The following is a 15,000-nucleotide window of genomic DNA, read 5'->3' on the forward strand; positions in this document are numbered from 1 at the left end:
TGATGTCCGGATGGACGTGGAACTTTGAATGAACTCCGTCGGTCACCGTGAACAGAAACGAATCACTCGAGGTATCCAACCTCGTGTGCCGGTACTTGACGAGCCCTCGATCGACGTCAAACTGTGTAAAGTTGTCTTTCACGATTTCCACTCGACCGTTTCTTGTCCTCATGAGATCGCCGTTTTCTGGCAGTCGATGCAAGACAAAGGTCACATTTTCTGGTTCCGTATCGGCATCCAGTGCCCTCAGCATGAGTACAGATATCACTTGCATTTGTCCTCGTCTCGTTGTCATTCCGTTCGACTCCACGACGGGCAACGAGTCGTCCACATGATCGATAGAAATCACAAATGTACGAGTAAGCAGTTGGTAACCATTGGTAACACGATAAACAAACCCGTCAACTACCGATACGTCATCGCTCGTGTGAACGTAACGAATTCGACTGGCAACCAGATCTATCTGCCGAAACGTGATCACAGCAATTCCAGGTGACAACGAACTCTCCAGTCGTCCCTTCTCGGGCGGCCTCGTCACACTAAACTTGATGTTCTCGACGTCCGACGTTCCATCAACTGCACTCAATAGATCGGTGGTGATTGTTAGCACACTGTTTTCTTGAACACGAGCCAGTTTATTCACGACTCGTAAATCGGGAAGCAATTTTGGAAGAACGGTGATAAAGAAGAAAACGTCGGTCAATGGATTCAAACCATCGGTGGCAGTAAACTTTACATATTCTCGAGTCGTTGAATTTGTTTGGAACGTCCTCGAGTGAACATACATGACACGACGAGCCAGCAAGTCGTCTTGCGAGAAACTCATACCGACTTTCAGATTCTTGACGACAACACCAGATCTGAGCTGTAGAAATCCCTCGCCTTTTGTCTCCGTAATCACATACACTAAGCGTCGATCGTCCGTATCCATGTCAACACATTGTAAAACCCGACTCGAGATTACCTTCGTCTCGTTCGCTCTCACAACAAGTCCACTGTTCGCGATCACTTGCGGCTTCAGATCGTCAACCGGAATAACCGTGATGCGCAAAGAAACCGAAAGCGTGTGAGTGCCATCGGTCACTCGAAAACGAAACTCATCCTCCATACTCTCCGAGTCATCGTGTTGATACTCAACCTCCTTCTTCGTCACCATTCTTTGAGTAAACGCATTAAGCCGCGAGCCGGTCGGTCGATGAACGATGGCACCGTGACGTGGCAACAAAGTCATAACATATTTGATGTGATCGTCTGCTGTATCCAAGTCGGTTATCTTGACTAATGCTCGCATATTTATTTTCCCGCCTTCTTTCACCGACGACCCGTTGTTGACCGACAAGCGAGGCGGTTCGTCATTCATCGCTCGTATGGTGATCTTCAGGGTGCGCACCAACGAGTGACTATCGCCATCCGTGGCTATCAATTTGCATCTATCCTTCGAATGCTCTGAATGCTTGTACACACTCTGTACGTAACTGATCGTCCCCTGAATGAGATCGGCCAATAAAAATTGCTTCACGGGCATCGTCGTGTTTATCTCCGAACCCGGGGAGGTCACCGTGTTCTCCAAAAATCCGTACCGACACGCCTTCTTGACGTGAATTCGAACAACGTTGATCAAAGAATCAGGATCAGTGACGGTCAATGTGTTGGTGGTTATAGCGATCTTTCCTCCTTCGTCCACAATTAATTTCTTTTTGATGACGATCTCGGGTGGTTTGTCATCAATTGGTAGAATAGAGAGCAAGACGGTCGTCATCACCGGATCAGAGCCGTTACGAAACAGAATGCCGTTGACGACAACTGCAAGTTGCATGCTGTCGTTTCTCGTTTCGGTGCCGATCTCGTCACCCGAGTGGACGTAGAACACGCTGCCACTGTCAAGGTCTTTATAATTGAGTTTAGTGACACGTTGATCGTTGATCTTCAAGTGACCGTAATCTGGAAGCTTGATGAGTTTGAATGCAATCGAACTGGGTCCGACATTGATTGATGTGACGACGTCATCGAGCAACAGAGACACGTTGCCGCTCTCGTTGACCGTCTTGTAGACAACAGACTTGATGGTAAACGGAAAAGGCGGAGCTGGTATAGCAACATTGATATCGACCTTCCGATCAACCGTATACTTCCCGTCTGTTACGGATACGACAAATCTGTCTCTTGCAGATAACGATGACTTCCCGTGAATGTAAGTGAGACGTCCGGATTTGATGTCCGTTATCTTGATTGCAATGCTCTCATCGACGAGCTTCCCGGACAAATAGAGATGACCGTATTTTGGTAACACGTCGACTCTAAACACTAAGTCTGTGACTTCCGTGTCTCTGTCGGTTACGTACAATTCGTGAACCGTGACGACGACCGACTTACCAACTGCGACACGCAGATTTCTGGTCGTAATTTGTGGTGCTTGACTGTTAACCGGATTTATCGTTATATTAAAGTGTTGACCGTCTACCGAGTTGCCACCGGGATCCTTTACTTTAAACTCGAACGTAACGTGTTGTTTAATTGTTCCGATTTCGATGCGAGGCACACGAAAGCTGACCTTGTAATGATTCACTTCTGCCTGCGTGAACGTAGAAACGACTTGAGGAGTTGAGTGATGAAGCCGAATCAGTTGACCTGCAGGTAGTACGCTGGAGTCGACAAAGTAGGGATGCCTCGTGATCTCATACACAAGAGATCTGTCGTCGGAATCTGCGTCGATGTAGAGAAGATGTTGTTTCGTGATCAGGGCCGTCCCATTTTCGTCCACTTCCATGGCCATTATAGCACGTGGAGATTTCCGAGGAGTGTGAATGTCGGCCGGTCGTATAGACACCAACATGACTTTGACGTCGGAATAATTGGGAGGATCGTGTGTGTCAGCCAATCGGAATGCAAACAAATCCATCGTCCCGCCGTGTCCCGAGTGTTCGTAATATATCCTTCCCTCGTTCACGTCCGCCTGTGTAAAATTCTGAACGTGTCGGACTGCAGTCGGACTCGGATATAGACCAGAATGTTTTGATATTAACCCAAACCGAAGATATTGTGAGGAATACTGTACAACATATTTTATCTGGCTGTATTCCGAGTCGTCATCGTGAGCATTCAAGTGCTGACTTCCAAGTTGTACGTATCCACCGCTCAGTACTGTCACTATGGTGTGAGTAGTGAGCATAGGCGGCTCATCGTCAATGGGCTCAACTAAAATTTGAAACAGAAACGAGATCATATGTTCTTTATCAGACACAGAAAACATAATATCATCGTGTCGACTGTCACTGTGATCGTGCTCATAAACTACAACTCGACTATCAAGATCACGAATAGTAAACCGGAACGTACGCCTCCCTCTTACTAGAAGTCTGCCATGTATTGGACCATTAATTGCTGTGACAATAATTCTTTGTCTCGAGTCTTTGTCGGATATCTGGAGATTCCTCTCTGGTGATAACACTCGAGACTGTCCTTCAAGTAGAACGAGGCCCGTGTTTAGTGTGACAACAGGTGTGTTAGTGTTGACAGGTTGTATATAGAATTGCAAAATGGAGGCATCACTCTCAGCCCCATATGGATCAATGGCAACTACCTTGAGCTCCACTTGCTGTACAAGAAAGGAAGTGGTCGATGGTGGCCGATAAACAATTTTCAACTTCCTGATTTCTCTTTGTCGGAATGAACGTATAGGGATTCTTGGTCTATCCACGTGTACCAGACTGCCTTCGTTCTCCTTCAGAGCTTGAGCGACTTGAATTATTAAGTTGTCATTCTCATTATCAGGGTCGTTGAATTGCAGAGCAGTAGGGGGTATTGCTGTCGGGACAAATTGACTGACTGTCAAATAGAGAAGACTAGAAGAGTCAACCGACGGTCGAACATTGGTGTTTGCAGCCGAGATCTTCACTGTAATCCAGAAATACTGTACTCGTAGTATCGCACCTTCAGCATCAACGACGTGAGCATAAAAAGGCAGATAATCAACATCAGGACTCGGAAACCCTAAATGCTTATATTGGACTCTCAACTTGATCAGATCATCACAGCTCATTGCAGTTTGACTAAACGACCCGGTTAGTGTACCAAGATAAGGCGGTCCGCCCGCACCGGTCAGATACATCACTTCACATCTCTCTCCCGTTCTGTTGTATTCAAACTGCACGATTCTCTGATCCAATTTTTCGCTCAATCCGCCCAGTTGACGCACATTCAACATCCCCAGTCTCCTCACAATATCCATATCACCGTCCACGCCAACAATCTCAACCGCCACGTCAACGAACTCGACCAGAGTCGCATTGTCAGTGAACACCCTCAGCTGTAGACAGATGACATCACTGCGCACACGTCGAGATCCTAAATGAAAGTAGCGCACAGAATCCGCTCGCATCCGACACGAAAACGTCTCCGGCCACACACTACCGACCGATTCCTCACGCGACAGCACAGCAAACGTGCAAAGTGAAGATGACTCGATGACACGCCGGTCGACAGTCAGGTCGGCGGGTTGCACAAACTGCGAGCGTCCGTAACGCACCGAAATGCCTCGATTCCGCACTATCAGACTGGCCGCAGAGCGGCGGACTGCAAGATTTGCGAGAACACTAAGCAGCGTGACAAGCTGCGAGGCAGCAGGCATCGCTAGTTGCACAAGTCTCCTCCCACTCGGTATGCAAAAGCCTGGAAAGACCCCACTTGCTTTACAGACGAGTTACCGCGATTCAATGTATTCAAATATAATTATCACTCCTTCGTGGTAGTCATAACAAACGAGCACGCGGCCGCGGGTGTCGATGAATACATTATTTTTGGCCAGAGACGATTCGAATACGGGACACTAACCGGGATGTGACCTCCCAAACTGTGGCCCAAATTAATATTTAAATTAATCTGATCTCTGATATATATTAATTAATATTTAATTGAATATAAGTAGTTTGTGCTGTCTGTTGTAGCTGGTGTATTTTGTAGTCTGTTAGCCGTACGTCTTAGGGCGCGTTTCCACTAGTGCCTAGACCGGTCTAACAAGTGGTCTAAGATAAACTGGTTTAAGAATTCACTTGTTTCCACCTGCACTAAACCAGTTCTATTCTAAACCTAAACCGCTTTCCTAAACCCACCTCAAAGTAGGTTTAGCAACGTGGTTTAGGGTGCAGCTAGTGGAAACACGGCCCTGGTTTAGTTCTAAACCCGTCTAAGCTAAACTAGTTTGGTGCAGCTAGTGGAAACACAACCTTGTGTCCTTATGTCTTAGCTGTTTTTATGTTTGCCCCAAGAGGGAACTGTACCTTTCTAGGTGCGACAGAAATATAGCATACATTCATACATTCATTCATTCATAATATCTAAAGTGTATACAGAGTCTATTATTAATGTTAATAAAATCGAGTAGATTTTGTCGCTAACATGTCTCTACAGTCGACACCCTATCAGTGCCATGGTCTACGCCACTTTTCCACCGTTGCCGGCGCCAAAGAAACGACAACCTCGCCCACGAGAGACAGGGAACGCACGCACACACTCGCACCGCCTGTCGTTTGTACAGTACTGGCCATGGGAAAAAGGCGTTCAAACACGTTACCAACTTGAACTGCATGTACATGTAGAGTGTATTCAATCGATTTATCTATTCCCGTATATCTGTACAATCCCGTATATCTCATCTCTACTAAGTACAGTAGACAGTCAGAAAGCGTGGCGAGTGAAGATGATAATTCCAAAACTAATTTCCTCCAATCAATTTAATAACTTATACACGACTGTCTAATACTGACAGAACGTACAAAATGAGAATCTACAGAATAGCCTGACACTACTCTGGCACTCTGTCCTATCCAATCCATCATACCATTGGTACACACCTACACCCAAAAACTTAGAACATTGCTAGAGCAACTACCTGTACAAAGAGAAAATCATAAATCACAACATGCAACACAATATGTAAACAAATCCATAATCTCTGCTCTATAAAATAGATATCAATCCATTTTGAGGAGACCTCTTCTGGCCAACAGCGTCAACACATCGAGGGTCGACACGTTCGTGTTCTCTTGCATGCCACCCGTGTGATTGGCCAGAAGCTGGCTGAGAGAGATGGCAGACTGAGGAGGATGATATGACTGCTGAGACTGTGACGTCTGCATGAAGTGTAAAGGAAGACTGTTGGCCTCTTCGGTCGGCGTCAGGCTGTCCAAATTAATACAATTCAACATGTCGTCGTCGTCGTACATGTGATCGTCGTCGTAGTTCATGTTCATGACCTGACCTTGCGACATCAAGCCCGACATCTCAAGAAGCGAGGGGTACCCGACGGCAGTCTGGTCGACTTGCGAACATACAGGAGACGACTGCAATTCCTGTTTCAACTGTTTAACACAAGTCGTACGAGTGAAACTGGGAGGTCCCTGAAACACCAAACGGTTCACGCTTACCATTTGTTGTGGCTGTTTTGAGGGACACAAAAGATGAGATGAAAAAGTGTGTTGATCGTTCATAGGGGGGTTGGTCACCTGTTGGTATTCACACAAGTACGATGTGCCTGTTGTTGGGTTTGGTGATGAGTGGGTCGTAGCTGGCATTGAGGATGACCCTGAGTGGTTCAGGGAGCTGGGAGATACACCAGGTGAGGTGGACAGATAAGTATCAAAGAAGTTTGAGTAACTGATGGGACTGGACTGAGGCTGCTCGGTTGAATAGACATGAGGTGATGATGAGAGCGATGATGGAGAGCGATCTCGTGACTGTGGACATGGCACCTGCTGAGTCACTATACAAACACAAACGATCATGTGTAAAGTGTAAACAAACTCCATAGAGCTACAGTGTAGTGTCAACCAGTTGAACAAAGTTACAGTTCATAAACTATTGCATAATAGCTTCCTTGCTTACGTTTAGTGTTACTGCATATACAAGACTTTGTTTGTATAACAATGTCGGCCAGTCAGCTGTAACATGTCGTAGTAGGTATAAATACTTCTTAGTCTTAACTACCTTTTCACACACCACAAGACACAAACAGACAGACAGACAGACAGACAGATTGTTCTATTTGAACGCTTACTCTACTGATAACAAGCGCTACCTTTAAGCAAAACAATAACAATCAATGGACAAAACGTTGAATGTCTCTATCATATGCAAAATTCATCAAAGTTGCACTTAGACAACTTCTTACAAATCACTCGAGAGTTGCAAGACTGTACAACTACAGACAGTTGCTTCCTCCAGACAGACAGACAAACAGACAAGCAAGCAGGCAGACAAACAGACAAACAAACAGGCAGACAGATAGACAGACAGACTCCAACCCCATACATAGTACATTATCAATCTCATGCAGTCCGTTCACTCTCTACAAGTCACCACTCAAACTCTCGAATCGTCGAGGATCACCACACTCACCAACTTCCGACAATTCAACAAGCGGGAGATACGTGTACTCCACCGGATCACTGCAAATCGGATTCCTGTCCGGTCCAATTTTAACCTCAATGCACACCTTGACCGGCTCCATAATACCCTGATCCTTATACGATGGCACGATAACAACAGCTCCACCCTAAACCCAACCAACACTGCAATCTCGTCAACAACCACCACTCTGTAACCGCCTACCGTGTTGGACTTGTTTCGATCCACATTCGCATTCATCTCCCAATCCTCAGCTGCAAAAATAGGAAATTAGTGCGCCGCATTGGTGTCAATGTTAAAGCATGCAAACAATGAGAAATCAACCAACAGACAGACAGACAGACAGACAGACAGACAGACACACCATCGAACGTGCAGTGAGACCATGCAGAGACGCAGGCACAAATAACTGACTACGGGTTTTGTCGTTGTGCTTTCGAGTAAAAAACGTGAATACTACAGCATGACAACAGCATGCACTGACACAACACAAAAACTGATTTAAAGGCGTTTGATGCGTTTGACTTGCAATAAATTGACATTCACACAACTCGCAAAGAATGGTGCAGTAGATGGGGCACAGTCTACCACACACACTGACAATATTAATAATACTCTGACAAACAACTCTCACGAGTCGCCTCAGGATCAAGTCGCAATTCGCCTGATCCCAAGTTGCATCACGGTACACAGCAGATCCAACTCGTCTCATCACACGGCTGAAACATTCCGAAACGAATTACAATACGCGGGGGCATCAGCCCCCGACGCACTACTCGGACCTTTCAGCGATACTCATACCCTCAACCACCCCAAACAACTGACTCTACAACTACTACTACCTCCCTGTGTACTCTATCCACTTCTCTGGTAATCTGAAGGCATAACTGGACACACCCACACACACTCTCTTTGGGCTTCTCGATACACAACCGTGCCCGGTTACACCTTCAGACTTCCGAGAAGGATCTACCCTTACGTACATCCATGCTTCTTTCGTTCATTGTGCTATTTCTGTCGTTCAGAGTGCATGCATGTTGAGGAAAGGGAAGGGTGGAGACGTACAGAGCAGACTTCAGTCAACCACTAACTTCCTATCTTCCTACCGACTGTACGTAGCTGCATCTCCATTAGTCGCACTATTCAATCTACGTACTTACGACTGACTGGCTAATTAACTTAATTAACAGTCGGTTTCTCATCAACAATTTAGGCACCCCCAAGGTTTTTCTGTCTTCAGATATATGTTTGTGATTCAAGCTTTGACAAAATTGTGGATTCAGAATTTGATTACCCAAGGAGTGAAACGCTAAGGTACAGTAGTAACACTCGCCAGTCATGTGACCACATAAATCAAAACTTCATTTTCTATCATTTCGGATGGTTTCCTTCAAAAGTCTTCTCCACGAGCACAACAGTTTACACACAGCGAAAACTCTCTGTCCTGTGCCTTGCATACAGTACAACTGATGTAGACAACAGAGTATGATGACGACGCAACTCTTGGTGAGATCTCAAACTAAATGTATCAAACCCATTTGTACAATTTGCTCCATGATGTTAATACTTCATGAATGGGTCTTCGAACTGATGAGGAACAAACTCGAGTATCAGACCCCCGACTATCTGACTAAGAACGAGGGACCCGGAGACCACCAAATGAGAGACTCACAATAGAATCGGACTTTGAATCCTCGGTTGAATCGCAATCCAATCAAACCGATCTCGTTGCCGCCGTTAACACCCCCCGACTCGTGACTAATCCACGATATTTCGGGCGAACCCTGAGGAGAGGCTACACAACACACACAATAATTAGCATTGGTGTAGACACATTCCTACAAAGGTGAATAACAATTTTAGATTGCAACTGGAACAATTACATCATCAACCATATCTGTACAACACCAAGCCCAGGATGGTCACAGTGACCTTTACCCCTTGCTTTGCAGTGTGTGTGTGTGTGTGTGTGTGTGTGTGTGTGTGTGTGTGGTTGTGTGTATGTGTGTGTGGTGTGTGTGTGTGGTGTGTGTGTGTGTGTGTGTGTGTGTGTGTGTGTGTGTGTGTGTGTGTGTGTGTGTGTGTGTGTCAGTGTCTCACAAGTACAACACTCACTGCATTGTATGGGTTCTGACATGACTTTGATTAGCTTCACTCCTTCTGGAGTAAAGATCGATGCTTGAAACATCAGAGCAGCTTGAACTCTCTCCTTCTGCCATGTGGCGGGGTCAACACCCCGATTTCTTAGCTTCCTGTCTCCCTCCCAACGTCGAAGACGTCGAATACTCAAGTTATCCCAACTGTAAGAGCCAAAAAAGAGGAACACAACTTAGCATCTCATGCATATTGTTTATCATCCTATCAGTTATGTTAAAAAACAAATCAGAACTGAAAGTGACAGATATTAACATGTAAATGTGTTTGTGTTCCTTGTAGTGTATGGCCCCAACTTTCTGGAGTACTAGACCACACACAACATCAGTGAAGACCTCAAATCCCAACTTTTCATAAAACAGCCACAGTAGACTTCCCCAGAAAATCATCAAGTCGCCAACAGAAATGATAAATATACCCAATTTCTTGAGTCAAAAAGTTCCCAGCAGAACGAGCAATACTATGCAGTAGGTGGGGTAACATACAGCATTCAAGGCGTCCGTAATTACCGAATGATTTTTATATACAAACAGCTGTCCTTAGTTGTCAAACAATTTCTCTATTCTAATTTAATTGTGTGTGTGTGTGTGTGTGTGTGTGTGTGTGTGTGTGTGTGTGTGTGTGTGTGTGTGTGTGTGTGTGTGTGTGTGTGTGTGTGTCTACCAAGAGACCAGTCTACAGAGCAGTGGTTTTGGCAGTGCTATTGTATGGATATGAAACTTGGGTGCTAAAAGCTCAACACACAAAAAAGCTAAATGTCTTTCACAATCGTTGTGTGAGAATCATACTTGGAGTCAACAGATTTGAGCAATGGCAGAAGAGGTTAACAACACAAGTTTTAGCTGAAAATTTTGGCATGCATTGGACAGTCCCTGACATCATAATGGAGCAGCGATTGGAATGGCTGGGTCATGTGGATAGAATGAATGAGGAACGACTTCCAAAGAAACTAATGTTTGGGGAATTGAGGAAGACAAGACCTTGCCATGGAACAAGAAAGAGATGGAGAGATCTAGTTAGTCAAGATCTGCAATTAGTAGATACCAAAAACATCTGGTACCAGAGATGCCAAGACCAGAATGGGTGGTTCAGTCTTTGTCAAAGGGGTGTTGAGAAGGTAGTCACAAATCGTGGGAAAAGCAGATGTGCAGCGAATGTACGATTCCAAGGAGAAAGTTTCTTATGTGAATGTAGAAGATCATTTAGACGACACGGCGACCTCACAAGACACAGGCGGTTTTGTCCTAGTAATTTGCCAGTTGCCCAGGAGCACAATCCAAGGGCCCCGCTATCATAGTTTCTTTTACTATGGACGGCTTCAAAGTTCAAGGTGTGTGTGTGTGTGTGTGTACTACCATGTGAGCTTGACCATTGTTATCATGTTGCCAAAAATAGTCGATCCTAGCCAGGGCTTCTTGTATTGCGTATTTCCTGTTGGACACCCAACATTATGCCATTGCTATTGCTTCCAACTGAAGAAGTCGCTAGACGATGACCCACATTCTGCTGCCACCGACTTTCCATCACTCCACCCACTTTCAAATGCTGTTTGGATTGAAAAGTCATTCGATAATTATGGACTAGCCCCATAATACATTCGATACTTCAATTGATACTTACACTTACCCAGAATAAACATACTTCAAAAGACATAAAAATACTTCAAAAGACATGCTAGTGGCCTACAGTACAACTCCGATTCTCCAAACAAATTTAATTCCACCCCAAAGTAACGTCATTCACATGTTTTGCCCACGTAACAGCATTTCAACATTGAAACTTGTGAACCTACTCTACAACTGGAACCATAAACTTTTTATGACCTCTAACCACTAAATGTGTAAACATGTGAAGTTGTTGATCTAATATTGCTGTATATTAATAACTTAAATGTTTGTTCACTATGTACTTGACTGTCAATGTACAACTGAGCCTCAAGGAAGTCACCACACCCTCCGAGACTTTCGATTATCCGGGCAATTTGGTTTCTGTCAAACGGCCCAGATAATCAGGGTTGTACTGTACTATGTCTCTACATTGTCGCTGTTACACACTCACTACTTGTTATGTACAAACTGCCTTTTGTGAACGAACACTCCACGTTTCACACCATCAAAACGTTTGCCACTTACATTGCCTTCATGTCGTCCTCGGGTGTTATAGTCAGTTGAAGAGCCGGAATGCTGTCGGCTGTGATTGTCTGGGCCTTGCTGCTCTGACTCGATCCGGGGACGATGATGTGGTAATGGGGATCACCAGACACAGTGACCAGATGGACGGTCATCATAGCAGTTCCACAGTAATTCATCACCTAACAGACACACAGTGAATCTAATTAGCACTAGAAGCTTTAATAGTCAGTGTAACATATTGAAAGAGTGTGGCACCTCAAAGGTGACCTGTTGGCAACTTCAAATCCAGTCACAGCATATTTACAAAATGGCTAAGCATTCTTTAGATAGATAGATAGTGTTTGTCTTGTTTAACTGTTATTTTTGTTGCTTGAAATGTAATTTCTTCCCATTTTAGTTTCCTTTTAGTCTTAGCAGGATCATGGGTATTACAGGAGATGCCAATCCTGGAAAGACTCTGCCTGCATTATAAGACGCTTATTGCTGTATTCTGTAGCAGATATATGACAGTAAAAGAAGTTCATGAATATCAAATTTTCTAGTACAATGACTTAGATAGATACTGCAAACTACACAAAATGTCAAATACATAAAATGATACACAGATAGATAGTTAATGTCAGTTTTGTCCTTGACAAGACTAGTGTGCCAAAAAATTAAATCTTGTTGTGACACTACCTGTTATAATAGGACGCTTTATTGCTATTGTTCTGTAGCTTTCATGTATGGCAATAAAAGAACTGTATAGAATCATACAAGTTACCAAGGACACTAACATACGGGTCTTGTTTTGGACTTCCGCCAGGCACTCTGCTTTTAGAGAATCCGCTAAGCGCACGGTAAGCGACCCCAGACGCTGTCCGGAGTTTCATAAACTCCACGTGCGTTTGCTAGCTTACCTTCACTGTTGGAAACGTGCTCGCTCCTGCCGTTTCCGGGGTCCGACCCTTGATTGGACCTCGACAGCCCTCGCATGCGTATCTCGCACGATAGCACTTCTCCGGCTGCTCGACTATCTGCAGAAATGGCTTGAGCGAGTTGTCCCGGTTTGCGCCGGCAATGATTTGCTCGAATGATTGTGATGCGGGCGTGAAGAGTGGAGATGGAGACTCCTCTTCCTCTTCCTCTTCATCGTCGGCGTATTGATCACCGTCCAGACCGGAATCGGAGGCAACGAACGACCTGCCGTTATTGCGCGCTCTCTGGTGTGACAACCCGGTGTGGTTGCGAATCCGGATCACGTGCGGATGACGACCATCGCGGTTGCACGAACGAGACGGGCTGGAGGGACTCACCAACTTTGTCTGACGCGACGACGCGCTGCTCGTCGATATGCAAGCGCTGTTGAAGTGGTTTGGCTTGCGCTTGCGACGCTGCTGCGTGCTGCAGCTCGGCAGCTCAATGCGCATGTCGGAGTCCGAGTCGCACGTGTTCGTCGGCGTCCCCCGACCACCCGGCCCTGGGTGAGAGGACAACGAAGCGGTTGAGAAGTCGTCGGTCGTGTCCTCCGAAAGCACGTCGCGAAAACCATCTAGTTCGACGAGAGAAACGTCAGAAAAAAACGCAAGCGCATCGAGCAAACTGACTCCACGTGAAACTTTTAGTCAGTGCGTCACTCGCTGACTGACAACTCTCGGTCAGAGCGTCACTCGCTGACTGAAAACGTTCAGTCAGAGCGTCTCTCTGACCGAAAACGTTCAGTCAGAGCGTCACTCTCTGACTAAAAACTTTCAGCCAGTGCGTCACTCGCTGACTGAACCGGCTCTTACCTGCTAACCCAAAATTCCATGTCGAGATATCCGCGCAGCAAACGTCTGTAGAGAGGAAGACAAGCTTGGCATAAAAAACCCACACGCACACGCCATTCTGAGACAAAAATCACCATCATTCAGCTGCTGCATGACGATATGTCCTAGTTCAATCCGGAGATGCTCTTGTTTCGAGTCGAAGTGAAGGGCAAAGCTTCCACGAAGTCACCGTCTTCCTTCGCCGTGCGGTATTTGGTTGGCGTGGCCGAGCTGTCGGCCTTTTATCTACTGGCTGCCGCTCGACCAATAGCTACGTGGTGATGTCATCGCAATGTTGATGTCGATGGCGGGAAGGAGTCGGGGATTGGATGTGACGCCAGATGCGTTAGGATCGACATTTCGCGACGTTTCGTTGCTCTTTCGCACGCACGTCTCTTACCCTATTGGTCGCAAAACGAGCTGTTGATCGCCTTCACGGTTCAGTCATGATCAAAGTCGATGTGCTATTTTTAAAAATGTTGACGTAATCACACATACAACAGGAAGTAAACAATTAAATCGAAAGAAGCAACAAAATCTGTTAGACTAATAATGCAAACATTCTAAATGTTTGCTTACAAGATGCATATTGACGTGCTCGTCCACCTGTTCCTAGAAATTTTAGTTCACCTAGCTAATTAATTAATTAACCAGACGTGTCTAGTAGATCTTGTGAATATATTGATGCTGCACTTGCAAAAAATATTGTGAAGTCCAGCTGTTTTGGACTGCGCAAACGCTGAACTAGCTGCATCTTTGAAAGTGCTTCTCAGCTGCACTGCAGTGTGCTAAGCTCGCATCTAGAACGGCGGATTTTCTGGTCTACTAAGCATACCGGAAAATCTAAGGGGCTTTTACAAGTCAAAATGTGCTGCAACACTTGAAAGTTGAAATGTGCCATAGGACGTTCACACGTTCAAAGGTTACGTGTATTTTAGTGGAAACACTGCAACACTTGAAAGTTGAATGTGGCCCTAGAATTTTAGGAAGTTCAATAGTCTAAGAGTTGGGCAGGGCACTTGTGCTAGTTATACCGGCTATTTCAAGTATTACTTGATGTTTGAAAACAAAATAATAAATAATCAGTATAAACGGGAAATACCACAGTATTGTGCTTTAATTAATTAATTGAAGCACAATAATTAAATATTGTTTTATTAAATTTAGTTAAATTTTATTTATCAATGAGATTTCTATCTATGCTATTTGCATGCACTTGCCAGCCAAGTGGTTCTGCATGTAAGGAAAGGCTTTGTGACTGACTGTTGGACTAGTAATGCTAGGAATTACTTGCACACACACACGAATCTATATTACAGTCAAATGTTCTTAACTTTTTCTAAATTTTGAATGTAAAAACTTCGTACAATAAGTTCATGCGTGTAAGTACAGCACAAGATTGTACGTACTCATGCACATTAATTGTAAAAATTCACATCAAATTCGTTCTCACTTTCACGAATAAAACGTCCATTTTTACACCAATCACAAATGTTCATTCAAGTAAAATAGATCCATTTCACAAG

At 44.9% G+C, this 15,000-nt stretch overlaps 3 protein-coding genes across 4 annotated transcripts in view; all 3 read right to left on the reverse strand.

Annotated features, from left to right (window-relative positions):
• Positions 1-4,393, reverse strand: part of LOC134189491 (FRAS1-related extracellular matrix protein 2-like) — an 8,177-nt gene extending 3,784 nt beyond the window's left edge. Inside the window, exon 1 of the mRNA XM_062657776.1 lies at positions 1-4,393. This exon is cut by the window's left edge and continues 756 nt beyond it. Within this exon, the coding sequence (XP_062513760.1) occupies positions 1-4,378 (4,378 nt within the window). The 5' untranslated portion in view covers positions 4,379-4,393.
• A 1,303-nt stretch (positions 4,394-5,696) lies between these two features.
• Positions 5,697-13,706, reverse strand: LOC134189362 (nuclear factor of activated T-cells 5-like). The gene is made up of 10 exons (XM_062657599.1): positions 13,570-13,706; positions 13,457-13,501; positions 12,587-13,218; positions 11,688-11,866; positions 9,517-9,701; positions 9,074-9,196; positions 7,606-7,655; positions 7,393-7,549; positions 6,423-6,757; positions 5,697-6,356 (listed from the first exon to the last, which is right to left on the reverse strand). Exons 1-10 carry the CDS (start codon positions 13,586-13,588, stop codon positions 5,970-5,972), a joined length of 2,112 nt encoding a protein of 703 aa, XP_062513583.1. The 5' UTR covers positions 13,589-13,706; the 3' UTR covers positions 5,697-5,969.
• Positions 13,707-14,787: 1,081 nt separating this feature from the next.
• The window catches only part of LOC134189427 (ORC ubiquitin ligase 1-like), a 4,105-nt gene continuing 3,892 nt past the window's right edge, over positions 14,788-15,000 (reverse strand). For both annotated transcript variants that reach the window (XM_062657689.1, XM_062657688.1), the window contains one exon: positions 14,788-15,000. This exon is cut by the window's right edge. In XM_062657689.1, the coding sequence (XP_062513673.1) occupies positions 14,994-15,000 (7 nt within the window). In that variant the 3' untranslated portion in view covers positions 14,788-14,993.

Source organism: Corticium candelabrum, chromosome 14 (genome assembly GCF_963422355.1).
Source record: "Corticium candelabrum chromosome 14, ooCorCand1.1, whole genome shotgun sequence".
Lineage (NCBI taxonomy): Eukaryota > Metazoa > Porifera > Homoscleromorpha > Homosclerophorida > Plakinidae > Corticium > Corticium candelabrum.

Bases quoted from the DNA above. Each gene is read 5' to 3' on its own strand.
- LOC134189362 (XM_062657599.1), bottom strand. The intron at 7,656-9,073 runs GTGAGTCTCTCA...CTATTTTTGCAG, and splicing joins ATTCAAAGTCCGATTCTATT to CTGAGGATTGGGAGATGAAT. The intron at 6,758-7,392 runs GTGAGTGTGGTG...GTGTTTGTATAG, and splicing joins TGTTGAATTGTCGGAAGTTG to TGACTCAGCAGGTGCCATGT.